Source organism: Kryptolebias marmoratus, linkage group LG9 (assembly GCF_001649575.2).
Source record: "Kryptolebias marmoratus isolate JLee-2015 linkage group LG9, ASM164957v2, whole genome shotgun sequence".
Lineage (NCBI taxonomy): Eukaryota > Metazoa > Chordata > Actinopteri > Cyprinodontiformes > Rivulidae > Kryptolebias > Kryptolebias marmoratus.
Genome location: NC_051438.1, coordinates 15,531,532 through 15,558,508, shown reverse-complemented (window position 1 = coordinate 15,558,508; position 26,977 = coordinate 15,531,532). Strand labels below are relative to the sequence as shown.

The 26,977-nt window shown below is 43.0% G+C and overlaps 1 protein-coding gene across 9 annotated transcripts in view; it reads left to right on the top strand.

Moving 5' to 3' along the window:
• The window catches only part of si:dkeyp-44a8.4 (collagen alpha-1(XXIII) chain), a 187,750-nt gene that overhangs the window by 139,131 nt on the left and 21,642 nt on the right, over nt 1–26,977 (top strand). For 6 of the 9 annotated variants that reach the window (XM_017424152.3, XM_017424156.3, XM_017424155.3 and 3 more), the window contains exons 4-18: nt 1,429–1,436; nt 2,288–2,314; nt 9,596–9,622; nt 9,709–9,735; nt 12,544–12,570; nt 13,332–13,358; nt 20,201–20,275; nt 21,568–21,684; nt 24,590–24,616; nt 24,695–24,721; nt 25,492–25,545; nt 25,630–25,689; nt 25,772–25,816; nt 25,913–25,990; nt 26,146–26,169. In XM_017424152.3, the coding sequence (XP_017279641.1) occupies nt 1,429–1,436; nt 2,288–2,314; nt 9,596–9,622; nt 9,709–9,735; nt 12,544–12,570; nt 13,332–13,358; nt 20,201–20,275; nt 21,568–21,684; nt 24,590–24,616; nt 24,695–24,721; nt 25,492–25,545; nt 25,630–25,689; nt 25,772–25,816; nt 25,913–25,990; nt 26,146–26,169 (650 nt within the window). Of the gene's footprint in view, nt 1–1,428; nt 1,437–2,287; nt 2,315–9,595; nt 9,623–9,708; nt 9,736–12,543; nt 12,571–13,331; nt 13,359–19,814; nt 19,875–20,200; nt 20,276–21,567; nt 21,685–24,589; nt 24,617–24,694; nt 24,722–25,491; nt 25,546–25,629; nt 25,690–25,771; nt 25,817–25,912; nt 25,991–26,145; nt 26,170–26,977 lie in introns of all 9 variants that reach the window. The other 3 variants (XM_017424149.3, XM_017424151.3, XM_017424150.3) reach the window with 3 other exon arrangements.

The following is a 26,977-nucleotide window of genomic DNA, read 5'->3' as shown; positions in this document are numbered from 1 at the left end:
GTCCACGACGGTCACGTGAGTGTCCTGTTTAGAGTCACAGGTCCCGCTCCTGTCCAGTCCACAATAAAACTCTTAAAACTTCGTCGTTGTGTTGCGAGTTTGAATCCTGTCAAGTCCTGCCTTGTCAAATAGTGTTTAATTCTGAAAGGATTGACAAGCTAGTCAGAGCGAGCCCAAACCCAGAGAGGATTGTCATCCCCAACACTTGCTTTGAGTGCTAACAGATCTCACAAGACTTTTGTTGAAAAATGATACGCATTCCTTTAAGAAATGCTGGTTTCATTAAAATAGCGTTTGTCTGAACTGCTATAAATGTTCTGAGATCTGAGTTGTTTTAAGAAGGAACTAATTCCCTCTGGTCTCGGCCCCGCTCAGACTAGACTTCAATCTGGTCAGAGTTAGTTTCTCCAAACGGAGGTCGTTCAGAACGCCATCTACAACAGGTAAGATAATGATTGTTCATGACCTTCCTGCAGAGCCCCAAGATCTGAACTATTTGTTACTTCTCAGCCGCTGTAGACTCTGGTTACGTTAGCTTTTTTGTGTGTTTAAGTAACAACATGTCACATGTCACAGTTCACGCTAATGAGCTCTAAATCATTTTACACACTGTGATCGTGTTAACGACCATAGAAATCAGCATCATGATCAGGATTCAATCTGAACCAGATAAACCAATAACCCAGATGAACCCTTTATTATTTTATCAATGATAAATCACTACATTCCCCTTGTTGGGGGTTATGTGATTTATTAGTGCCCTCAGCTTCAGTCTTTTATTTACGAGGATGTTTTTGTTTTTTTGTTTCTTCGATTCAATTACGACCCCTGAGAAACAAAAAAACGAGGACTTCTTTGATCAGTCCTGTTGTTTTCGGTTAAATAAAGTATGAGAAACAGAGCGTACGGTTTTGCTCAACATCAGAGCATTTCAATCACATCTGAAAGATTGCCCCGGAGGAAAGTCTTTCAAGGGACACACAGCTTTTTTCTTTTTTTTTTAATTTTATTTTTTATTTTTTGTTCTCCAACACACCCCGACCTTTTCGATCCCCTGTTTGTCCTCTCCGTCTCACAGACCCGCAAACTTCTAGGACATGAAGTCTTGACATGACTTCATGTCCTAATTTGAAACATGTCCCATACAGAAGTCTGTTTATTATAACGGCTCCGCCACAAACTGCGCTGGCAGCGGCTCTAATGAGCTTGTTCTCTGCCATATTCAGGGGGTTAATTACTGTCATCATCTAACGAACCACATCGCATGTACAGTTTTTTAGTTGTGGGCCGCCGCTCCGAGGAATTGATTGCTGTACAAACCGGAGGTTGCTGTAAGTCACACGTGCTGTGCTTCATAAGTCAATGGAGACGTAAAGATCCTCTAATCCTTCATTTCTCTTTTTTTTTCTCTCTCTCTCTCTCTTGCAGGGCCTCCTGTAAGTACGCTTTCATCTCATCCAGGTAGTATTGAATTAGTTCAGAGGTTGAACATGCGCACACATCTACCGCTCGACAAACTGCAGGTCAAACCAGAAATCATCCCTTCTTCCACAGCAGTAAAACATCAACACACACACACACATACACACACACACGGCAATAAATGGACCACCTACTGAAGTGCTTGCGTGCATGTGTGTGTTTCACGGTAAGAAAGGAGTGACGTACATTTTAAGTATTGTCCTCAATCCTCCTAAAGGCAGCAGATACAAAAAATTACAGACGAGGATCTGTCTTCAGGTTCAGGATTTCCTTTTTCTTTCCTTTTTTTTCAATTAGATAAAAAGAAAAGTTACTAATTTCCAGATTTGACTCTGTTTTTTTTTATTTTTTAAATGATTCTGCCCCACATGTGGCACTTGTTCAGATGTGAAGAGACGATTATTGCTTTCAAACGCACCATGACGCTCCTCCGGAAACATCGGAGCAGAAAACTGTCCGTGCATCTGCTTCGCACTAAAGGTCCATGAAACAAAGCTGGACTTCCTTCTCCTGAACAAGTAAAAAAAAGAAAAAATAAATCTTTCATCCTGCATCACTTAAAGGTGATGCAGAGCTACCTGCTGTCCCACAAATGAACAGTCTGTCAGTGTCGGATCTGTTCGTTTTTAAAGTTTTACTTTGGAGGAAAGCGCAGCTCAGATCCTTAACAGTTTGTCTGTTTTTGACATGAGAGGTCACATGTTAACATGAGGGAGTTGATGTAAATTCAGCCTGTTGTGTGCAGCTGCTGGTTTCTGCTCTAACGTGTCTCTGTGCTTCATGCCTTAATGTCTAACCTCACCAGGGCAAAGCTGGACGAGATGGATACCCGGTAAATTGAATTTTTTTATTTATCCTGTCCCTCTCTTCAGTTCACCCACTTATGTCTCTGCTCCTTTTTTTCTTCTTTTCATCTCAAGATTTTTCCTGTTCTCTGCTTTTATTCAGATCAGTCTCTCTTACCATCATCTTCACTGCCGATTTCCTCCCTGTACTTCTGCAGTTTCCTTGTTACTCAGAAATAATTCATCCTGACTTAGAAGTGTCTGAAATACAAAAATTTTTCCACTTAAAAACAAGCCGATTCAAACTGCTCAGGTTGTAGAAAATGACAACTTTAGGGCAGATATAAAAAGTCAGTATAAATACATTCTGTCATGGTAAAAAGAAAGTTTACCATCTTTCAGTTCAAGGGTTTTGCGTGTCAGGAAATGGAAAAAAAAAAGATCTGGTCTTTACCAGGTTTTAAAGTTATTCAAATCTAACCTCAAGTAAACAAATACACAAAACAGATTCCCCCATGTTATTATTTACTAAACAAAAAAATGAAACCAAAATGAAAAAGCTATGTGTGGAAGAAACTAAGTACACCCCGTGATTCAACAGCGTGTTGAGCCTAAACGACTCTTCGCCATTTTCTTTCTGTGTGACTTTCACAGAGTTGAAAGGGGATTTTGGTCCACTCTTCTTTACAGCATCAGTTTTAGGATGTTTTCAGGCATTTGTTTCTGCACAGCTCTTTTAAGGTCCTGCCACAGCGTTTCAGGTCATTGGGAGATCTTGATTCTTCTCGTTTTCAGCCGTTCTGTCGTAGATTTGCTGTTGTGTCATGTCCCACTTTGGTCCAGGTTCAGGCTTAGCTGTCCCATTTGACTTAAGAATATTATGGTCTACAGAGGAGTTTGTCGTCAACTCGGTGACTACAATGATCCCAGGTCCAGTGGCTGCATAACAAGCCCAAATCATCACCCCTCCACCACCGTTCTTGACAGCTGGTATGAGTTGTTTGTGCCGATATCCTGTCTACACAGGACTGTGCATTCTGGGTAAACATCTCTACTTTAGTCTCATCTGTCCAAAGGACAAACTTTGTGAACCTGAAACATTTTCACACACAGCTTTTCCATTTTGGTTTGGTTTTGTTTCATAAATAATCACGTGGTGGAATCTGTTGTGTGTTTTTGTGCACTTAAGGTCAGATTTGAATCATGTTAGAACCAAGTAAAGACCAGATCTTTTTAAATATGTTCTGATGTTTAAGACCTTATTGGGAGAGGGTGAACTTTCTTTTTCCCAGGACTGCATATGGAATCATGTAGCTATAAACTACAGAGATGTAAACCCTAAACAATAAAATATGTCCCTCCTTCAATTCAAACGAATCAGCAACAATAAACCTTTTCTCATGATCCTCAGAGATGTAGCGGCCTCTAGTGTTCAGATGGACTTCTGACGTTTTAAAAGGTTGAAAAGATGAAACAGCTCATCCTCTGTTTGCGGTTGAGTCAACATCAAACTCTCATCATCGAACAGATACATATGATTCAGCAACTGGGTCCTGCCGGCAGGCATCTTGTAGCTCAGCGTCACTTTGTTACTCATCACCCACCGGCAGCGAGGGGGCTGTCAGGTCGCCGTGGCGACCTGCAGCAGTCACCCGTCCCTCCGTTCCACGTAGTCTCGTCGTTTCGTGGCATCATGTGTGCTGCCTGTCTTGCGCTGGCCCCAGTGGGAGATCTGGGGTGGGACCGGGGGCGTTGGGTTCCCAAGCAGCCTGTCTGGCACTGAGCAGCGCCGCTGACGGGAAATGCCTGCTGCTAATTGCACACAGGTGGACGGAGCGCGCAGATCAGTGTGTGCACGTTTGTGTTTGTTTGCCTGTGAAGCCACTCATCTTTGCCACTGACCTCAATGGAAATCCTAGAGATTTCTTTCTTTTTGGGGGGGATGTTTGAATGTAAAGCATCTTCCAAATGAAATAATGCAAAGTATTGCTTTAAAGCTGGATAATCTGGTTAATCCTCTCCTGTCTGGGTAGCAGAATGAAGTCCGTCCTTGAGCGCTGGAATAATAAACAAGAGGATTTTTGTGCTTCAGAATTTGAGTTCTAAATAAATCACAAACTTCAATAAAATCATTTCAAAAAAGGGTGATAAATATTTTGTTATATATAAAGAATCAGGGGAAATCCGTGTCCACAAGGGATGATTTTTAAACCTTCAACGTTTCCGTCAGGTTTTGAGCCACGTGGAAAACAGAACTCTAAAATGTAAATGTCTGCTTAGACTCAGGAACTATTGTCCAAAAAAACATCATTTAAAGCTTCAACTTAAAAACCTTTCACATAAAAAAAAAGAAAAACAAGTATAAACATTTTGTAGAAAGAGCTTATTTAGGAACAGAAGTGAAGTTCACACTTCACCTATGACCCTAATGAATCAAAACTTGACATTTCCCTTAAAGGTTGTTGACACAACATCCTCAACACGAAGTCCAGAAGCCCGCGGTTCTGTGATCGAACAGGAACTCTTTAATGAACAGGAAGTCATTTGCACATATGCAGGTTCTGATGCAGTGACTCAGACTTTGTTTTTTTATTTTTTCAGGGAAGACTTTGCTTATTTCAGCAAGATGACGACAAGCCACAGTATACATGTGTTACAACAACATACCTTACTGTTATTTGGGTGTTAAAATGACTTTCTATATGAGTTTCTAATTACAAGTGTTCATGTTTGATATCCAGCAAGAATAAGAAACTTTTTCATTCTTGCAGCAACAGCAGTCACAACTTTTATTTTTCAAATAGAGCTGTACCTGTATCTATTTTAAATTAAACTTCCTGTACCATACTATCAATAATTTACATTACAGTGAAAAGGCCAAAGTGTAATAATATCTGTCTGTAGCGTGACAATCCAAGTCTTCCTGCAGTTTACGGCTGTCATACAAGCTCCACGCGTACACACATGGGTAAGGGAGCACAGGTGAAACACATATTGAGTTCATCAGACTAATACATGCAGCAGGCCACTCGCAGTGACTCATCAGCATGATAAACAGTGTTAATGAAGTGTGGTTTGTGTGTGTGTGTGTTGGAAGAATAACACTACAATAAGCTGTGTGCGTGCTGATGTGTGTTTTCTCTCCTTGTGCAACCCGTGTCACTTCTTCCTCTCATAAATCACAGACATGGAGGCTTTCAGAAGACGGCCTGTTAAATAATCAAAGTGAGACACACTGACAGAGCAGTGCAGAGGGATAAACACACACACACACACACACCGTCTGACTCTCATTCGTATGCACGGTCATCAGCGCGTACCCGGCCACGAGCGTGTTTATGCAAAAGCGCCGGTGTGAGGCAGACGGCCGACCTCTGCGAGCAGAAAACAAGGCAAGGCCTCCATTGTTCGACCTTCCAGGCTGCAGCGCGCAGATTAAAGCCAGAAACATGTCAGTGATTTTCTGTCCCAAACACACAGCACTCTGGTATGCTTTCTTGTGCTCTGTGGTTCCGCTTCCAGCCACTGTCTCTTTCTTTTTTTCTTTTTTTTAGAGAGAAAGTCATGTTTCACAAATTGTACAAATATAGAAATTCCTTAGCTTTTTTTTCCCACCCCGCACTGGAAGACAAAATGATATTTAAAGAGAAAGAAAATGCAATGGTGTCATATGTACGTAGAAGAAAATTGAAGATCCCCCCACCCCCATTATTTTGAATCATTTTAAGGACAAAATTAGGCAAACTGAGGCTAATTTGTGCAACACATTACCATGTGTGTTCTAGGCGAGACGTCTGCTCCGATGCAGACACCAGCTTTTCATGCGGCATCCTCAACAATTACTCACTGCTGGATAATCACCAGTCTGCCCCATATAAAAAAGGGAATCAAGGCAGTAAAAACACCCCTCACCCTTTCTTTTCACTGAGGGTACCAAATATACACATGCCTAATCAACATTTATACCAACACACATATAATGACAGTCTCCTGCAAGTTATTTGTCATAAATATGCTTAAAATGGGCCTAATCGTTGGGGAAAATGGGGTCGAAATGAAACAAAAGATTCAAAGATGCACAGTCACAAAGAAGAAGGACGTTGGTTTGTTTTTGAGCCACATTTCCTTGAGGTTTTGGTGTTTATCTCAAGCCTATTTGCTCCCTTTTTCCTAAGACAAATCTCTCAGTTTTGTTCTTTTTTTGTCTTCGTTGTGCTCTTGGATCCATTTGTGATGTGAAATAAAGAGGTCTGAGCAAAAAAAAACTAACTCTCAAAACCCCCCAGTACTCTCCTTTTGAGAGCCCATTTTTTATTCAGATCTCCTTTTGATTTAAATCAGCCCAGTTTTATTTGAATTTCAGCATTTTCTACATTCTGCAGAATGTTTTCCTGCCTTGCAAAAACAAAACACAGAGAATATGCTGAAGCACAAACAACTCAAATCCCCTCACTTTTATATTTTTGCAATTTTAAAAAATCTTTTTCTTTAATAAATAAGACCCACTACCCCATTTTGCCCTTTTGTTTTTTCTAACTTGTGTTCCAACTTGCATATTGTTAATCATATAAGACTCGAGTATTGTTGGTTGAAATAGGTCTCCAGAAACAGTACCAAGAAAACAAGGAAATTCTACCCCATAATCCGAATCTTTACACAGGATGCCAGACGGCAGACGAAACACGGCGGGTTTTATAACTTGAGAATAAGCCTTTCGCACACATCTTCGAACAGGAAAAGCGTACACGGCAAGAGTTCACAGGCCACTGTGTCGCTTGTTAGCAGCCATAAATCAGTCTCTTTCTGCACCGGGGTTCAGACTCCGCAGCAGCAGATGACCTCACAGTGTTCACCTCGTCTACTCATCCTGACGAGGCCTGAAGGAGCCAGGCCTCGGTAAACGCTCCCAGATGCAGGGTTCGCACACACACACACAGTCATAGATTCATATGCACAGAGGCACAGACCCAGAGATCTGGACCCTGATAGCAGGGAAAGCTCAGTGGGACATTTGTAAACTCATCTAAATCCCCACATTTACAACACGGTAAACACAGCGTGCCGCTTTTGATACAGTGACAAAACTCCGTGTTCTGCGTGAAATAAGAAGCCTCGCCTCCTTAGAGTTCAAACTCCTCTCGGCCCTGAGCAGTCACCGTAAAATTATAGCACTGGACCCGTCCCGGTCGTTTGTCCCCCCCCCCGCCGGTCTCAGCCGCTGACTGCGGCTTTTACAAGGACGTCTAAATCACAAGAGGATGGGGAACCCTCAACAGGGTTTTCACCGTTGTTGTTTTTTTTATAGATCTCCTTAAACGCAGTAACATTTACAGCCGCGCCATCAAACTATCACACAAATCTTTTGGGTCTAACCTTCGTCCGTTTGTCCCTGCTGTCCATCAATCAAAGCAAACAGGGAAGACACTGCGAGAGGAGTGAAAACAGTGAAAAACCAGGCTGCAGAACTACCAGGACCGCGGAGAGCTGAGCAGCCCACTAACTCCAGGGACCCTGTAAAAACTGTTAGCTTAACATGGAGAACGGTCGTTAAGGAGGAAGTCAACATTAGCCTTTACCACATACATCACATGTAAGTGTTTTTGGAAAGTTGGACTTGAGAGCTAAGTGTTCCTTCGTGTTTAGTCAGGGATCTGAAGGCCTCCTGTCTTTGAAATGAGTATTGCTTCGCAGACAAGGTCCAACGACTGCCCAGCTTGTTTTTTATTGAGGTAAACAAAGCGCGCGGCTCCAACCACTGCTTCAGCGCTCGAGATGGGGGTTCAGTGGGGCCTTTTAGGTCATCTCATCACCACAGACACACGCAGCAGATGAAGGTTTGTGTCATAGATTAAAGACAAATCCAACAACCTGTCGTTTCTATCTTAAACTAAAACTCTAACGTTGTTTACGCACACAAAACAGGGCAGAATGGAGACTTGAAAGAAACGTTCTTCCTTTACGTCTTCTGTTTCTGCTTTTTTTTTTACTGTCTTAAAATCTGTTCATTGTTCCTTGTAGGACAAAAATTAATTTACATTGTTTAATGAGCGATACCGTTGCACAACAGAAACATTAGAAAATGGGCTACTAATAAGGAAAAGCTGGCTTTAGAAATTTTCTAGAGGGCCTGTCTCGTCTGAGGACTTAAACAAATAATGTCCTCAAAGTGTCTTAATGAGATTCTCCGTTCCCATCAGACTCATTAGACGTCTTTGAAGAAGCCGACCATTAAAGGAGCAGATACGTACTTTCAGAGCTACCTTAATTGACTTTCTTGCTGAGAGTCGGATAAAAAGATTTATATCAGTCTCAGTCTAATCATTAAAGCTCAGAAAGTTTGGCTTAGTTTAATTGGCTAAACAGTTAGCTGGCTATTCAGACCAATGCTAGCTAGCTGTTTAGCCAGTTTCCAGAGCTGAATACTCAGTGGGAGACTTTCGATTTTGCATTATTAACACTCTGTCCAGTTTGTTTGACTTCTGAGTTTACTCTTACTGGTTTAAAATTGGCAATAAGGCTACTTTGTTGGAAAAAAAACATGAAACTGAAACGTTCATGAGTTTCTACCTGATTAAGTAGTTGAACAGCTGCCAGGCTAATTGGCATTGGTGAAAAAAAACGACTCTCTTTAGAACCTCTTGCAAAAATTATTTTTTACAAATTATGAAATTTGGTTTAATTAGAGCATTTGTTGTGCTGCGCTCATCTATATCAGACATATGTGCACTAAATAAATGATCTCTTCCAGCTTCTTACTAACTACAGCCTACAATATGAATTCATAGGAGGGACGTTCATGTAGCCTGACTCTCAGCCAGTCAACTATTGTTGTTTCCACAACCTGGACATAAGAATAAAGATTTAATATATTCTACTCATCAAAAACATGACTATACTTATACTAATCAGCAAAAAAGACTGCATTTTTAACACTTTAGTCCTGGGGCGCTGGTATGAGTTGAATGTACGACCTTTCATTTCTCGTTAGTCTCCCAATGTCCAGGTTTTTATAATTTATTGCTTTTATTCTTATTGTTTAGATTTTGGCATCAAACTTACTCGGTTCAGGAAAGATCATGGCTAAAAAGACAGCTTTTCAAAGCCTTGCCTGTTTTGTTTTTTTATTTTTAAACAAAGCAACCTTGTTGTGATGTGGTCAGAAATGTTAAAATGGCTCAGGGTAAAGTTTAAAAGCGCTTAAAATAAAAAACTGTTTGTTTCTGGAGACTTAGATGATTTTTAGGTAATGTTGCAAAATTGTTAAGCTAATCCTGCAGAATGCTGTACTTAATTTTATTTTTATTTTTTTTCTTTCCTGCACCCAACAGGGTCCACTTGGCTTGGACGGCAAACCGGTTAGTAGTTTTATCGTCAGATTTATGAAATATGTTTTAAATAATTGGTTTTTTTTTTTAATTCTCTTGTTTTTTTTACACCTCAGGGTTTACCAGGTCCCAAAGGAAGCCAGGTACAGCATCACACGTCTTTCATTCTCTAATAACACACATTTAGTCTGCTGAAGAAGCTACAACAACTCTGTCGCTGTAAATCCAGGTGGGGATTTTGTCTACAAGGCAGGTTTTTACATTTTTACTGTTCATGTAAAATAAAAGAAATGAACAAGATGACCATGTTCGTCCTTGCTCCTGTTCCTGCGAGGCTCTCAGTCGTGGCTGAAGTATAGTTAATGCAGCAGTCCCCCTTTCCCCTGAAACCCTGTTCACTCGGAGGCACACCCAGGAGTAGCGTGGAAACGAGCGAAGTGCCGCAGATGAGTGGGAAAGTCGGAGCGTTTACAGCCTGAAATGGAGACTCTTTAAAAAGCCATTATAGTGCCCTTCACTGCTTTCCGTTCTGCCACAGAGATAGGCTTTGCTTTGGTTTTATTTTATTTATCACTGCTGACATTTCGAGTTTGAACGGTTAAAGCACGTCACATTGAGCCGTGCTGAATAAATAAATGGGCCTTACACGTGACGGGGACACGTCGTCCGCTGAAATGTGGAAACCCTCACAGCTTAACTAGAACTCTTTGGATATTCCTTCTCCAAACATCATTAAACTCCTGTTTCCTGCTGAAGGAGAGTCTGTCCTTTAATAGGTCTCTCCTGCACCCGTGGATCTGCTGTAAAACAACAGTGGGCGCTCGGACCTCATGGCCGGGGCCGTCCACGAGCCTATCAGAGGTGAAAACGGGAAGGAGACTGTCATGAAGTGGTGTGAGCGTGGCGAACCCAATCCGCAGACTCATAGTTAATAACAAAAAAGGTTTATTTTTAAACTAACAAAACTGAAAACAAAAGCTGTCGTGGCAGCAAAACTAACTATAACAAAAATCCCTATATGAAATGGCAAGACGAGGCAAGGAAGAACCGTGGACAAAAACAACAACCAACATCTAACAAACAACAATGAATCGGCAGGGAGGTGGAGAGGAAGACCAAGTTTTAAAGCAGAGGGTGATGAGGAGAAGTGGGAATAGGTGTGTGATTAGAAGTGAAGACAGCTGGAGATGGGTGTGACAGGAAACCAGAAAACTACTGAGCAGAGGACAGGTGAATGATGACAACAAACATGAACAGAAAAAACTAAACTGAAACAAGAACTCAAACCGAAACAAGACAATAATCAAAACAACAAACTGAAAACACCAAACTATGACAGAGACAAAAGAAAATTAGCTCTAAATGATTGATTTGTCCAACGACCTTCAGCTGAGAACACTTCATGCTGAGGCCCGTCAACCTGCGGCACACCGAGCTGTCGTTTCATTTATTTATCACTTGTACAATTGGTTTCAAACCGTTTTCAATGGGCTGCATGACAGCTACCCCTTTGTCTGAAGCTGCTGTCTGCTGACATGTGGTCACCAACAAACCGCTTCACCTCTCCACCTCTCCACCTCTTTGTGCTTCATGGCTCCCGTCCAAACAAAATATCTGGCACAAAGAGATAACAGTGAATGGAGGTCTAAATTTAGAGCAGAGTTTAAAGATAGAGGGTAGATTTCAGCTCAGAGAAAGAAAAAAAAACAACAAGAGGAGGGCTAACGCCAGCGAAGTACAGGGAGACTAAAAATGAGAAGGTGAAACTTTGACTTTTAGTCAATTCCAGAGGAATTGTGATCAGTTTTCTCTTTCTTACTGCTAAAAAGTTTAAACTGGAGAGCTGCTGTTTGTTTAGATTTGCTGGTATTTTCAGAAAAACGGAAAGTTTGAATCACACAGTTTTGCAGCAGTGAGTGTTGGAAAGCATTCACGTTTGTATTTCTATTGTAAGATTATCGTCACAGGGCTGAGGTGAAACCGGTAACTTTTGGTTTGTTTGCGAAAAATCCTGCTATTTTCTACAGGAGTCTGACTTTTGGGGAGGCTTCTGTAAGTCTGCGAAGCTAGAGGCTTAGATTGTGTAAAAAGAAAAGCCAAATATTTCTCCTGTTTGATGTAAAAAATATGCTTGTTGAGTTTGACCTATAGCTGCTGTGACAGATCGGGAAAAAAAATGTTTTTCTCATTAAATTCTCAGCTTCCTTCAGTCTGAACACCAAATCCATTTGTTTCTGTTTGGGATTCATGTCAGATAAATGAATGATTATTTCGAAAAAATGGTCCAGTCCATTTAAGGTTTGAACCACATTTCTACAGTCAATGATGCGCTACTAGTTAGTGGCCAAAAAACAAAGAGGAATCGAGCTAAAAACCACTTTTTTTTTTTTTGCGCTGTGACCAGAGATGGATGTTGTTCGTTTTGTGCAGTCTCCTTCTCTGTCAGTCGCAGTCATCCGGGGCCTGTGGTCCGTTTGAGGTTTGGGTCGTCGCCATGTTTGGCATCTTTTGTGCCGCTTGTGAGCGATGGACAGACAGGAACAAACAGACAAACTCTTCTGGTCTGTTTGCCCAGCGCGCATAAATAACGTCCAAAACACAAAGTGGGACTGCGTATGTCACACCAAAGCCTCATGTTCTCATCCAGAAGCAACAAACCCCGAACACTAATGCATCTTTAAAGTGGCTGCAAAACTTTAAAGATGGTGGAAACAAAAGGAACATCTCGCCTTTTTTGGGATGATATGGCTGCCTTGAACTGGGATTAAGAGGTCTCTGTGACACCTCTGCTGCACTAAGTCATGTAACCGCTCTGCCTTAACGTTTGATTAAAAGTTCGCCAAGTGGAAGATGCATTGCGCTGCGATATATGTGTGTGTGTGTGTGTGTTAGCCATGAGTTACCTGATTTATTTCCACCGACTGTCTCTGATTATCTCCTCCATCCTGCAGGGACTGCCCGGACCGAAGGGAGAGAAGGTACGCTTCAACATGAACTTTGACGTGTCCGTGCAATGTCGGGATGTATTGCTCATCTTAATTTACCGCCTTGCAGCTTCGGATGACACGCACGGTCACCCTAGGCGTTCAGCCGTTTGGCATCCATCAAACGGGCAGGATACGTCGGAGCCCTTTGCTCATGTCAGGGCACTAAGCAGGTTTTCGTCTTCCGTGAGGCTCGATGAAATCCAGATGTTCTCCCCATTCTGTGAACCTCTGCCCAGCTTAAGAAGTCGGAGGCTCTAAGTGCTGGCAGGGGAAGCCAGCCATGTGGCCACTGGTGCCCACACTTATGGGCAACTTTGTTTTTGTGTGAACCGAGTGTTTGCTTTCGCCCTCAAGCGACAACCCTTCAGATTAGGCAAAGCACAACCGCGCCACAGTAAACAGCATCTGTCAGATTAGCATGGCTAACGCGATGATGCTACGTTTAAAAAAAGAAAGAAAAAAAAGTAGCTCCCTGTTATTAGAACATGACCTCTAAATCCTCATCAAAAGCCACTCTGGCCCACTTTTACTGAACAGATCTCATCCTGTCAGATTTATGGCTTATCGAATGACTCAATGTCTACATCCTGTGGTGGTTTGGACAGACGACCCTTGAGTTCCTTCCTATAAACATTATTTTTGTTTTGCGAGCCCTTCTGTCTCAGCTGCTCCTCAGTATCTGTTGCTGCTGTGTCCATTTGCATTGTTGAGAAACGCTGACAATTGTTATTTTCCTGTTATTTTTCTCTCAGGGTGACCAAGGAGACATCGGGCCAAGGGTAAGTCAGAAGGTTGTTTTTTTTTATCATCTCTGAGGGCTAAAAATAACATTCTTGAAGGGTTTATGCTCGCGTGTAAAGTTATTACTTTACTGTAGAAAATTCAGGAGCGCATATATCTTAACTTTTCCACAGATTTGAGGAAATTAACATGCCTCCAGATTTGTTCTGCCTCTTTCCTTCTGTTTGTCTTTCCCCTTTGTTAAGGTCAGTCATTTGAAGACCTGCATTTTCTAATAATTCATGAAAAGAAGGATTACAGATGATTTTAAAACTTGCTGCCCCTTTTCCGTCACACTGTATGCAACACCGATTGATCCAAAGTGCTCCACCTTAAATATATAACAGGTTTTCTTGGCTGCAAGGTGCCATTACATTGTTTTTATTTGTTTGTTTGGACAGAACAAATTATTTAAAGTGTTCATCTTTGAGCTGGGTTGATTATGTCTCCAAAAGGCGAAAGGTGGTGGGTGTGCTTTGTGTCTGTTAGCAAAATATCTCATGAGCCACAGGATGGATTTTAATGAAACTCTCAGAAAGCAGTGATTGGATGCACGTCTACAACTCAATAATTTTTGGAGTTATCCTAATTCAAGATGGCCGCCACAGCGAGTCAGCCTTAGCAAGCGCAAAAATGGCTATAACTCTGTTAATTTTACAGATAATACGCTCAAATTTGATGTGGTAGTAGCTGAGAATTATTCGCAATGTATACTTTGAGCGTTAATAGATCACCCAAAACCTTTCAAGGTTTGACCAAAATCTCTTTGACTCATTTCCCATCATAAGATGATCTGAGTTTCAAACTTTGCATGAAAGGTGGCGGGCGATATGCATTCCTTCAACAAATGCTGGGCCTTTAATTTGTTTATACAAACGATTGAACACCAAGCTGTCTGTGTGGTGCGTTCAGGTACAACAGCTTTATCTGAAGGCACTATTTCAGCCACTTGTTGAAATCTGGAAACGGGAAAAAAAGAAATCTGCAAATTACAGTGGATGTAGTCATAATTTAAGCCGAGAAGGAAGTTAGATAAGCGCCTCTGTTTGAAAATCTCCAGCGTTCTGGAGAAGAGAAGTGAAGATGGCAGAGAGTCATTACAATGAAAACACCTGAGTTTGTAGTGTTTGGAAAACGGAGAGGGAGGAACCAGACTATCACTTATTGGAAACCCCAAGTCTCATCATCCATCCACACAACCTTCGACACGCCATCAGATTAGAATTATTCCGTGTTTATCCCGCGCCGCTTCCACAGTCCTGCTCCTGGGATGAGGGTTAAGTTGCCCACATGCGATGAGAAATGACCCACTGAAACCTCCCCGCCGCAGCTCATCCGTCGAGGCGGCAAGCCAAAGCTGCCGTCTAGTCTCAGCCAAAGTTTTTTTTTGTTTTTTAATAACATTTCAAATTTTTAAAAAAATCTCTCTGGTTCTTACTGTCAGCACTTTCTTTTCATGTGATATCATCCCTTCATGAGATCTGTGTAATTATTTTCACTTTCATTCAGTGTGGTTTGAAAAGAAGCCCCCTGTGCGCTTTCGTGGTCGGGGTTGTTTAGGAGGAGTCACGTACCCCCGCAAGCTTTTGTGTGTGTGTGTGTGTGTGTGTGTTTCTAGTCTTCAAGCTTAGAAGAGACTCTCGGCTCAGGCCGCTTCACAAAAACAAACCTGGGGTTTATATTTGGGGTTCAAACCGAACCTTTCTCAGTTTAGCGTGGCCAGACAGAAATATGAAAGAAAATAGTTAAATGTTTAGCTCGTTTATAAATGTGCCACTGATACCAGGCACGTGCAGGTTAAACAACTAATCTAAAAAGCCGACACAGCCGAACAGATGAGAGGTTCAAGCTGACATCAGATGGAAAACAACTTGGAACAGAGGTGCAGCTGAGAATATTAAGAAAAAGAAATGTGGAAACTGGATTGAATTACAGTAAACTGGTGTGCAAGATGCTAGCGAAGCCCCCGTAGGACCTGCTGGTGACAGAAGATGAAAAAACAGAAAAAAAAAATAAACGATTCACTTTGTCTCCAATTTCTACTCAGCTGCCGAGAAGGAGCCAAGACCGCAGGGTGTGTGTGGCGTCGTCGTCAGCAGCAGATGCATGGAACCATCACATCTTAAACTGCACCTTTCAGCCAGGGTTAGAGTTAGCCGATTGGACTTATTTATGTCGGATACAAACGCAAGCGCGCACTACTGGTTTTACATGTTAGTGGTGCTCGGTGGTAATAGTTTGAGAGCCACTGGCTTTCGGGCGGCAGCGTAAAGAAGCGACTGAAAACAAAAGTGAATGTCTTATTTAGACAAAACCGTGGATCAAAGCTCCAACAAAAACCCAGACGGTTAACCCTCCCTCGAGCCTCACCAGACATCCTTTTCTTCGTACCGTGCAGGTTGCAACCATCTGACCACCAGAAACTTGTGAATATTTTTGGCTTTTTTGCTTTATTGGATATCCCCATGATAGCACTGTAAACATCTTTCCAAGAATATCGTTTGCCGTCAACGTTTGTGTTGGCTGCACCGTTTTTATGGGACTCCAATACGCTGATGGTGAACAATTTCCACAAAAGTCACACATGAAATATGTATTACTCTACAAGAAGGATGTTTAAGAGGCTTTAAACCTTTTCAATGCCACTGTTAATCTTTTTTTTTATAAGTTAAATGCATTTTATCAGCAGAAATAGGAGATTTAACAAATCCCAGTTTGACAAATTAAACGAGAACTTCAGGATGGTTTTTAGTCGTATTTAATAAAACACACATACATATATTATTATCAGTGTCTTTACTGATCAGATGTATTTATAAAATGCTGACATACTTTTAAACCCGTTCCTGGTGCTCATATTCTAGATAACTATTGTTTTTTGAACACAACGAAGACACTCAAAAATGTTGTTTTTACTATGTTTAAGACTTGATGAAATTATTAAATCACAGATTAAGGTTTCTGATTCAATTTCTCTACTTTTCTACAATGAAGTCCATAATAAAACCAGCATTTCCTGAAGGAATGCGTATTGTGCCAAAGTTTTAAACAAAGATGTCTCAGAGGTCAGAGTATGTGTTGAGGACAGGCCTCAGCTACTACCACGCCATGTTTTCGCTCAACATTTGTAAAACTGACAGAGTTGGAGCCGTTTTTTTTTTTTGTGTAGGCTAAGGTCGACTAGCTATGGAGGACAAACAAACAAACACAAGCGCACAGACGTAATTATTTATAAAATGTGTGGGTATGTTCGTTCTCTGAGATCTTAAACTCTGAAATCCTGGCCTGACAGAGCGCGGAGGAGTGCTGGAATGATAATGGGCGCCTCTTATTGTTTTATAGCTGGGCACAAACAGCGTGTAAAGTTGACAGGGCTGCCAAGTGGAACGATATTTACGATGCATCACAGGAATTCTCGATTCCTTTCGAGGCGTTTGATTGTGTCTTGCCTTTCTTTTTTCGAATTCGAAGCAACAATTTGTGTGAGAATTAGCGTTTTCCTGGCATGCCGGGTCGCCAGTTCCCTCCAAACGATCGATGTTTCACTTGGCCGAGGGCTCCGTAGCCTTGATATTCTTGGATTAGGTCTGCAGCTCCCTGAAAACCTCAGATTACTCCTTGGAAACCCCGCAGCCCTTGAAGATGCTGCGGTTGTGAATGATGACTTTATGAGGGTTTTCATCAGCCGGCCTCAAAGGTCAGCAACAGAAAAACTATTAAGAAACGATCACTTCTGTCAGAGGATCAGTCCAGCAGGAGCTCGGTTATCGCTTTGGCCTTTTTTCAGCATTGTGCTCCGGTCCCCGCCCGAACCCTAGGGGGATAAGAGAACACAAGTGAAAACAGGACGCAGCCATGAATCTCCTTCAACCTGCGACTTCCTGTCAATCCGTCATCTTCAGTTTCTTAATCGGTCGGAGTCTGGTCCCAGGGACAATTTCAAACGAAGGACAGGAGGGGCGTTGAAATGAAATCAGGTGCTCCAGAACCCCCAAAACACAGTGACATAAAGTCAGTTTTGTGACTTATTCTCCTACCAAAGGAAGCCGATGATCATCCAGATGGGGACGCTCATGTGGTTGCCTGTATCTGTGTGTTTGTTCAGTTATTGAGCTAAAATCTGGTGGGGTCGTAGCTGAAAGGCATCCTAATAAATCATAAAAGATGTTTGTTTAAAACTTTGCCATTAATTTGGAGTCAACTCAGCCAAATTTTCTCCAGAGTAAGATTAAAAAGAAAACAGTTTAAGGCAGGTTTCAGAGGGAAAATGGTTGTTTTTCTTTGTTTGAGGCAAAGGCCTCGAGAGCGTGAGGTAAGGGCGATGCCCGCTGAGAACCAGCCTATTCCGTTCTGGGGTGTTCAAGGAGCATATGTGGTCTTCACTGTGGGAGCAGTGTGAATGAGCGAACGTGACGAAGGGGGAAAAGACGGGTGTACAGGCACAAAGAGGGGGGGGAAATAGGGGCTCCGCGGTCTCAGCTGTCCAGCGCTCACCACAGCCTGTTAACAGAAAGCCCTCGAGCAGACTTTTCTTCTTTCTCTCCCGCTGTTCTCCTGCCCCGCCACCTCGGCTCACCGAGAGCCCCTCCGTCACGTCTCTCCACCCGCTCTCCTCCGTTCCATGTATTTTCTGCGGGAGCTCCACCGGCGAGGCCGCGCGGCGCTCAGAGGGCTGTGGCGGCAGACAAACTCTGCTCCTTTCAGCTTGACAGACAATCTACACAATAACTGTCTGTCGGGTGGAGAGAGCCAAGCCACCTCTGTTTGGTTTGGAAAGGATGGGAGAGCACACACAGAGTTAAATATATGTTTGAATAAGAGACCAAGATATAAATTTCTAAAAGGGCAAAGGTGGCAGTTACCAAGTTTTTACTATTATGTTCCCTTATACAGATTTGTAATACGTGTTAATCTTATTGAATACACCCACTGACCTAAACAAAAGGTTAAGTACGGAGACAGAGCAGCGAAAGGGAAATGAAACTGTTGAAAGGACACGTGGCTGGATCACAGTGATTACAATATCAGATGAAATGGATAACAGAGTTAGCGGTACGGGGCCTGCTGCTGGTCCCACGTCAGCAGGGTGTGGTACGAGTAGTGATCCGGAGCAGACCAGAGTCATGCAACCACTGTATCCTCTCCTGCGGCAAGGTGGTCCCTGCTGGTTGGAACTGGTCCTCGAGATCCAGCTGGCTGGCTCGGGGCTGGAGTTGACATCTTCTCCCAGGAATAATGTCAGGGTGTCTCCCCACAACATTGGCAGGACTGGTCTTCTTCCCTTCAGAGACAAGGATTACACTGGGAGTTGTAAAGAGTCCGATAACTGTGTCCAGACAGCAGGTGGAGATCTTTTAGGGTTCTGTAATGGTTGGCGCACAATACGACAATCCTTCCTCTGTGTGATCTGCATTGAGACACTAGAACAGAGGTGCCCAATCCTGGTCCTGGAGGGCCATTATCCTGCATCCTGATTGGAACAAATGAGTGACTAACAGGCTTCTGCAGAACTTTAAGACCCGCTGAAGAGCAGGGAAACAACTACAACATGCAGGAAAGTGGCCCTCGAGGCCCGGGAATTGACACCCCTGCATTTAAACCTTCGCAATGGTTCCAATATGGTGCAAGTGAGACGCCTGTCGGACTGCCCAATCTCATGCGGCAGTGGCTCCTCCTGTAACTCCATCCGTCTCAGCTGTTGTGTCCTAGGGCAAGACACTTCACCTGCCTTGTCTACTGGTGGTGGTCAGAGGGTTCGGTGGCGCCGGTGTAATGGCAGCCTCACTTCTTTTAGTCTTTCAGTGGCTACAATGTAGCTTACCGCCATGAGTGTGTGAATGAATGGGTGAATGACTGATTGTAGTGTGATGCTCATTGGGGTCCTTGGACTAGATCAGGGGTGTCAAACTCCAAGCCTCGGGGGCCGCTGTCCTGGAAGTTTTAGGTCTTTCTGCCCCAACACACCTGATTCAAATGGTTTAATTACCTTCTCACCAAATCATCAACTTCTCCAGAAGCACGTCCATAAGTCATTCATTTAAAGCAGATATTTTAAAGCAGGAGAGTGGCCCCTGGGGAACAGAGTTTAACACCTGTGGACTAGATAAAGGGCTATACAAGTGCAGGTCATTTTATGCGAACCCATAATGTGACACCTATCAAACTCTGTCAAAGTGCTCATAACTCTGTCTAATGTATCTACGAGGCACCCTCTGTGTCTGGTGACCTTCACTGTGACCCCACGACTTGTGCCCCCTGGTGCCCCATCTTAACGTGCCAGTGTCCCTGAAAATCACATCCTATACACACCCAACACTTGTCTGTATGTGCACCAAAATCACATCCAAATCGGACCATTTTTTTTCCCTGTGTGCTGAGCTTTATTGTCAGTGATTGTGTTCACCCTAATGGTTTGCCCGGTCGCTTATCATTCACTGTTTCACTCCTCTCTTCAGGGTCCGCCTAACTACAGCACATTCGCAGGTCTGCATAGTAATCAGATTCTCGCTGTCAAGGTTTGTCTTCCCAGAAAAAAACTCTCCGTAGTTCTCCCAGGCTGCTGCAGATCTGTCTCTGTCCCTGCAGAAAGAGGATTAAACACCCTTCCTTTCAGCCATTTTAACTCCTTTTTCTCCTGCAGAGGTCACTTTTCTCCCCTCAGGACTCTCAGTTTAACACGGATGTCTGATTTTCTCCACTCATTGGTCTCCTTCTCTGCTCTCGTTCCGACCTTCTTCCCGTCTCATCCTCTTTTCCTATATTCTGTTTATTCAGTTTTTTTTTGTTGTTGTTTGTTTTTTTGTTTTCTCCTTCTGTTCCTGCTGCATCTGTTGCATCTCAGATGGTTTTTCCACGGTACGACCACAGCTTTCTCTCTGGAGAGCAGTCCAGCAGCTTTCAGAGACGCTTTCTGAAGGTAGACCTCAGCTAAAAGGCATGTGCGCTCGTTTTAACACCTTAACCCGTCTTCCTTCTGCACACCCTGATTGTCGTCTTCCTTCCTCTTTGTGTTTTCACCTTGTTTTGGTCATGCTGCATTAAACGAAACCATGTTTATTTACATCCGGACTGTACAGCTTTTGGTTAATTCTCCTTGCTAATTAACTTTTATTAGGATGCTTCATTTTTCAGGGAAAAGCTTCATTTGGCATCAACAGTTCCATATAAAATTAACCAAATCAGTCCTTGCCACTGCAATTATTTATGAGCTGATATTGTTTTAGTCCAGTTTGGATTTTTCTTCGTTCTTCGTTCGACCCGACGAGGATCGAAGTTCAATCAAAATGTTGCTGTTTAATAAATATTCCCTGCAGCAACGGATCAGCGTGCACACACTTCTGCACCCTCAGGGTTGAACTAAGTCCTCAAGTTGGTGGAAACAAATAAAAGGCTCTTCAGGACAGTAACGATTTGTGATAAATGAAGGTGGAAGGCTTAGAGAGGATCAGCTCTGGATCTAATTTGGAATAAAAGTAGAAAAAAAAGAAAACAAAGTCATCATTCGAAGATATTTTTTGCTTCTTTTTTAATGAAAAACAGACACAAGGAATGAAAAGCATTGGTTCGAATTAATCAGCATGGATGTTTCACTAAGTGACTAAATATCAGCCTGACTCAGCAGATGAAGGGTGACGCAGCTGGATAGTTTCTTTTTGTCTTCCCCTGTTTTGAGTCACATGTTGAGCTTCTCTCTGCCTTAAAAACAGGAAATTACGCTGCTTGAATCAAGCGAACAAGTTGCATGCTATTAAAATCAAAGAAGCTTGTAAATTGTTGTTCATTCTTTTTAATATAATGTATGAAAAGCTGTTTTCGTAAGAAGCAATTCAGTGTCAAACAGTCTCTTCAAAGAAATGATTGTTTCTTCCAGTTTATACTAAAAAAATAATAAAAAAATTAACTTTTAAACTGAAAATTTAGCAGCTGATTTTTTTTTCCCTATTATTTTGTGCAGACTCCCAGTTCTGAATGAGTATAACGAAAATAAAATTTCATTATTGAAAATAATGTAAAAATAAATGATTTTGTTAGGATCCTTATGTGTTTAAGTCCTCTGACTTTTGAAGCTTTTTTCTTGTAAGAAGAAGAGACTTAAAAATACAGGATTCACATTTTATCATACTTATTATGGCTAAAAGAATAAATATCTAGTAAAAAAAAAAAGGGTCTAAATAAGATTTTGTTTGCTTGTTGTCTTCCTTACATCAGGGTGACCAGGGTCAAGCCGGACCTGCTGGTCCTCCCGGTCCTCCTGGTCCACCCGGGCCCCGCGGACCCCCCGGGAACACCGGCAAGGATGGGCCTCGTGGTCCCACTGGAGAGCCGGTAAGAGCACCGCTCCCATTTGACACCATAAAACTCAGCTTTTACCGCAAAACCTTTCGGGGGTTTTGCCTGTGACCGACCCCCCCAAAAACAAAACAAAACAAAAAAAACCTCCCGAAATAGCAACTTTGCTTCAAGCCTCATCTGTTTTGCGTAAGTCAGCGGCCACAAAGTTACCCCCTCTCCTCCTTCTCCTCCCATCACAACTGTGACGCCGTGCTCTCCGAAACAGATATGGCGCTGCGGCGAGTTCATGGGCAGTTTGTCGGCCTCAGCGAACAATAGTGTCCTCCTCGCCTGAGGCCTCTTCTGCTCCTCAGAATGAAGTTTCTGCCCCCCAGAGTTCAGCTCATCCTTCGCGGCAGCGTCAATCTGTGGTTCTTCGGTCGAAAAATGTTAAAATTTCTGTTTATCTGCTTGAAGGAGCTGCTCTGTAGCTCTCCTCTGGCGCGGGACAACAAGGGGACCTGTGTGAAAAGTGTTGGTTTTGACGTGGTTGAGTTGAGGACATGTGCTGAACCGACAACAGAGAGTGACGAAAACCAGACGGGCCGAAGGAAAATGGGGGGGCCATCTTGTAAATCCTGTAACGTGTTGGACTGCTAAAAGTGCTCTTCGAGTTGATTAGAGGCGCTGCGAAACCCTCGAAACAGCCAAACAAAGTGGTGCGGGGAGCCGCTCCATGTTGCGGGCAGATGTCTGAGCGGGGGACGAGCGGGAGAGTGCGAGCGCGGCCTGCCTGACGGCGTGGGGGATCCTCGGACGCCCAACGTCCGGATCTGGGAACCGAAAAGACGGAAATGATGAAATGGCTTCACTGATTCGGTAAAGGTGTGGCTAGATATCTTCAATTAGGAAAACGGGGATCAGTTTGACTTCTGCAATCACAGAACAAGCGTCTGCGTTTGGGTTCGAAGTGGGAACCAAATGACCAGAACTGCAGGAGTACAAAGTGTTTTGTTTTGGTTTTTTTAACAAAGTCCATCTTTTTATTGAGCAGCCATCTTAAAACGGCCAAGGATGACAAATCCACAGAGAAATCAGACCCACCCATCCACTCAGAATCACGCTCCATTTCCCCCAAAACTGAGGTTATTTACAGCAGGTAAGATATTCTTTGTTCACAACCTTTCCACAGAAGCCCTGTCTGTGACGCCTCTGAGTCGTCCGACATCTGACGGGCTCTCTATCTGGCGTTGTTTGTTTCTGTTTGTTTCCTGCTGCTGCAATCGGCGGCGAGAGGAGGGGCTGGATGGAAAGGGAAACAGGAGGACCGTGTAGCAGCCAAGGCGAAAAACCCAGCTGCACGTTATCGTTCAAATCTGAGAAATGAATCGAAGGTTAACAGCCTCCAATGTATATGCCTTTATAAACGTGTAGTGAGAGATCAGGTAAACACTACTACTTGATTGCTGCGCTTGTGTGTGTGTGTGTTAGAGATAGAGAGCTCTAGTTGCCATGGATGACCTCACGGCAGATATTTCGCCGCTTCAGACACACACAGCCGACAGGTCTGTTTACCCAGCCGAGCCAAATCTCCGACGGGCAGACGGAGCGAGGCAGGGACGTGGAATCCTGTCTGCATCTGATGCTGCTTGGAGCTGCAACCTGTTACTCATGGTGTACAAACCTCACGTCTGGGTTTTCCTGTTCATCTCCTCTCTGCTGCTGAAAAGATGAAGATAAAACCTCCCTGCAGTGCCTCTTTGCGTCTTTACATGGTGAAGTCGTTATAGGACGGTTACAGAACTCCTGCCAAATGGGGAGTTTGGCAAACAAAGGCTGAGCCGCTGCCTCGGACGTTCTCGTTTCTCCTGATGAATTATCTGACGAATCAGAGAAGAACAGAAAGGAAACAGAACCAGGTTTGGAGCAAAAGCAACATATTTCAGACAGAAAAATGTACAGAATGAGGAAAAGTACATTTTTTTTCTTTTACAACGAAGCATTTAGGTCTTTATCCCAGCAAATATCCAATTGTATGCCTTTTTTTAGGGGAGTGCTATGTTTCATGTAATCAGCATCACTTTTAGCTGTTCTGTGTCCATCTCGTGACCCAAAAGGCCATAGATTACTGTGCAAAAGTTTAGAGCCATCCCCACTTTCCGAATGTTTTGCTCCCAAGCAGCCAGACCTCTTCTCTAATAGTTCAATAGTTCATCTGTATTATTGAAGGTCTTTGGCTGCTTTTACTCCCATTTCCAGTCCAGTACCTATCTATTTTTAGGCACTTTGTTACTATCAACCTGTCACAAAAACACAACATGGTCCAATTTTTTTAGTTGAATTTATGTAAAATACTAAAGATAACACAGCTCCATGTATAAACTAGTATTTTAGCTCCAACAAGGAGATTCCCCGTGAGTTATTAGCTGAAAACTAAACAATCAAGTGAAGGATGATCTGTCAGGGCAGGTTTTTAAAGCCACAACCTTCAAATACAGTTCGTCTGTTGTTCCTTTAAGCCTAAAACTCCTTGGTTTTCTCAGTCTTTAAAGCTCATTCTGCACAATATGGTCAGGTTCGAGGACAGGAGTGAACATTTTTAGGGAAAAGTGACCAAAGTCCAGAGAAGAGCTATTGATCAAAATCACTTTTGCTCGGAAGCAAAGTATAAATAAATGAGGACTGGTTTCAAACTTTTGTCTGCTCATTAAGCCAGCTGTGGTCTGTGTGGACGTGTTTACAGTTGTTGTTTATTTACGCTCATGCAGTCATTGTTTACTTTGATTTTGTCACCCATCTGCTCAGAATGAACTCTCAAATAAACTCCAGCTCGAGAAAAATTCGTTTAGCATCCTTATTAAACAGTGACACCTAGTGGCCAAAATGATGTGCTGAATGATTCTGAAACTTACTGCTTTATTAAAGGTCCTCTGTCTCTCTGTCTGTCTGTCCTCCTCAGGGTTTGCCCGGTCGTGATGGCTTTGAGGTGAGTGTAGTTTTCAGCATAAGAAAGAACTGACATTTGTCTTTAATTTGATAAACTAAACATATTTTTTTGTCTCAGGGAGCACAGGGACTGCCTGGGAAGCCGGTAAGATTGCTAAAAAAAAAAAATCTTCTTCACCTCATTTTTATTATCGCCCACCATCCCACTTAGTCGGGGAGTGTAATGTGTGCATGTGTTTGTGTATCTGTCTGTTAGCAAGATATCTCATGAACCGCTGGAGGAATTTTAATGAATCCAACAGAAAGTAATTACTGCATATACATCTACAAGTGATTACCTTTCGGAGTCAACACTATTTAAGATGGCTGCCACAGCCAACTGAAATTACAGACACAAAAATGGCTACACCTCAGTCAGTGTTGCAGATAATGTGCTAAGATTTGTTGTGGTAGTAGCTGAGACTGAGCCCCAGCACATATTCTGAGTGTTAATAAATTGCAGAAGATTTCTGTTTAAAATTTTTGTCATTAACTATTTGGAGTGAACTTTGTCTGTCTGTTAGCGAAATATTTCATGAACCGCTGGACAGATTTTAATGAAATTTTGAGGAAATAATCACTGGATGTACATCTAGAAGTGATTAAGTTTTGGAGCCAATCCAATTCAAGATGGCTACCACAGCCACCTGACCTTAGAAAACAGAACAGTGGCTGTTGATCCTAATTGTGGACAATATTTGTTTCAAACTTTAGCTTTAGCTGTTGGAGTCAACCTTATTTGTGTGTTAGCAGAATATCACATGAACCACTGGATGGATTTTAATGACAAACATTCCTTCTAGGATTGTTACACCTTTTATTTTGAACTGTTTGTTGTTGTTGTTGTGAGATTTGTCTAACTGTCTTGACTTGCAGGGAGAAGACGGCGAGCCCGGCTATCCAGGAGTGCAGGGTCCTCCAGGCACAAAGGTTCGACCGAGCTTCACGTCCGAGCTGTCTCCAGTCTCTGATTACGTTCACTGACATTAAATGTGTGACGTTAATTTACACCAGGGGGAGCCAGGTGTGGGTGAGAAAGGAGACCAGGGCAGGGACGGACTCCCGGGCTTAAATGTGAGTGGATGTATTACTTTTTTTCATACATTAAAAGCTTTTAAAAGAGTCACATAAAGGGTGTGCTAATTGCTCCTCACAGGGAGAAAAAGGAAAAGTGGGAGAGCCAGGACCTCAGGGACCTATGGTATGTCTTATTGTTTACAGACACAATAATATTTTCTTTTTTTTTAATGTCATTTATGTAGATTGTGTACGTTTCCTAATCAATTATCCTCTGCAGGGCTACCCTGGTGAGAAGGGCGCCGTGGGCTCCTCGGACATCATCGACTTCAACGGCAAGCTTCTGGACGCGTTCCAGGTGAGCCTTTATCGCCGATTCCATCGGAGAGCTCGGGACTGAATTTCACAATAAAAGCCTCGAGGCAAACCCATGCTGCGGCGAGAAGAACATCTTGACCGTTTGCTCCAAGAAGCGTCTAACCGGAGCGTGTTGTTGCCATTTCCTCCCGACAGGCCATCAGCACCATCAGCGTCTCGGTAACGTGCTGCTGACGCCGCACGGTGTTTGGATTGGCGTTTTTCGTTTTGTTTTGTTTTGGTTTGGTTTTTTCCCACAACTAACACCACTGCTCGTGCACGGTGTGTTTCACATCGCACCTGCCTCAGCGTGGAGGATTTGTGTGTCTATGTGGCTGCTCGAACGTGCAGGCTGTCACTCTGTGGGCCACGTCTAAAGAGCCGACCGTGAAGGGACATCTGCAGGGCTGCTGTAAGAGCGGCAAGGCTGTCGAGCCTCATGGTGGTGTTTGCATCGTCTCACGTAACTCTGCTCGTGTTCAGCAGCAGTGTCTGCAAATAACTCCTCATTCTGCACAATCATACACACAAAAATAAAAATAGAAAGTCCACCTTCTTTCACTTCTGGGGATTCCAGATGAAGCGATCGGGTCTTTACCAGGTTCAAAAGTCACTCAAGTCGAACCTCAAGTTTAAAAAAACACACAACAGATTCCATCGTGTTGTTATTTATTCAACAGAAACAAAATGGAAAGAAAAGCTGTGGGTGAAAAACTGAGACCAGCCTGTGAGTCAACAGCAGTAACTTAAAGTCCTGCTTTTCTTTCTAACTCTATAAGTCATGGTTGTGGAGGAACTTTGGCCCACTCTTGCTTCAGTTGTTTGAGGTTGTTGATGTTATGATCCCACCGCAGCCTTTCAGCTGGACCGAGGTCTGGACTCAGACTGGACTCAGACTGCACTGAGGTCTGGACTGAGGTCTGGACTCAGACTGGACTCAGACTGGACTGAGGTCTGGACTCAGGACTGGACTCAGACTGGACTGAGG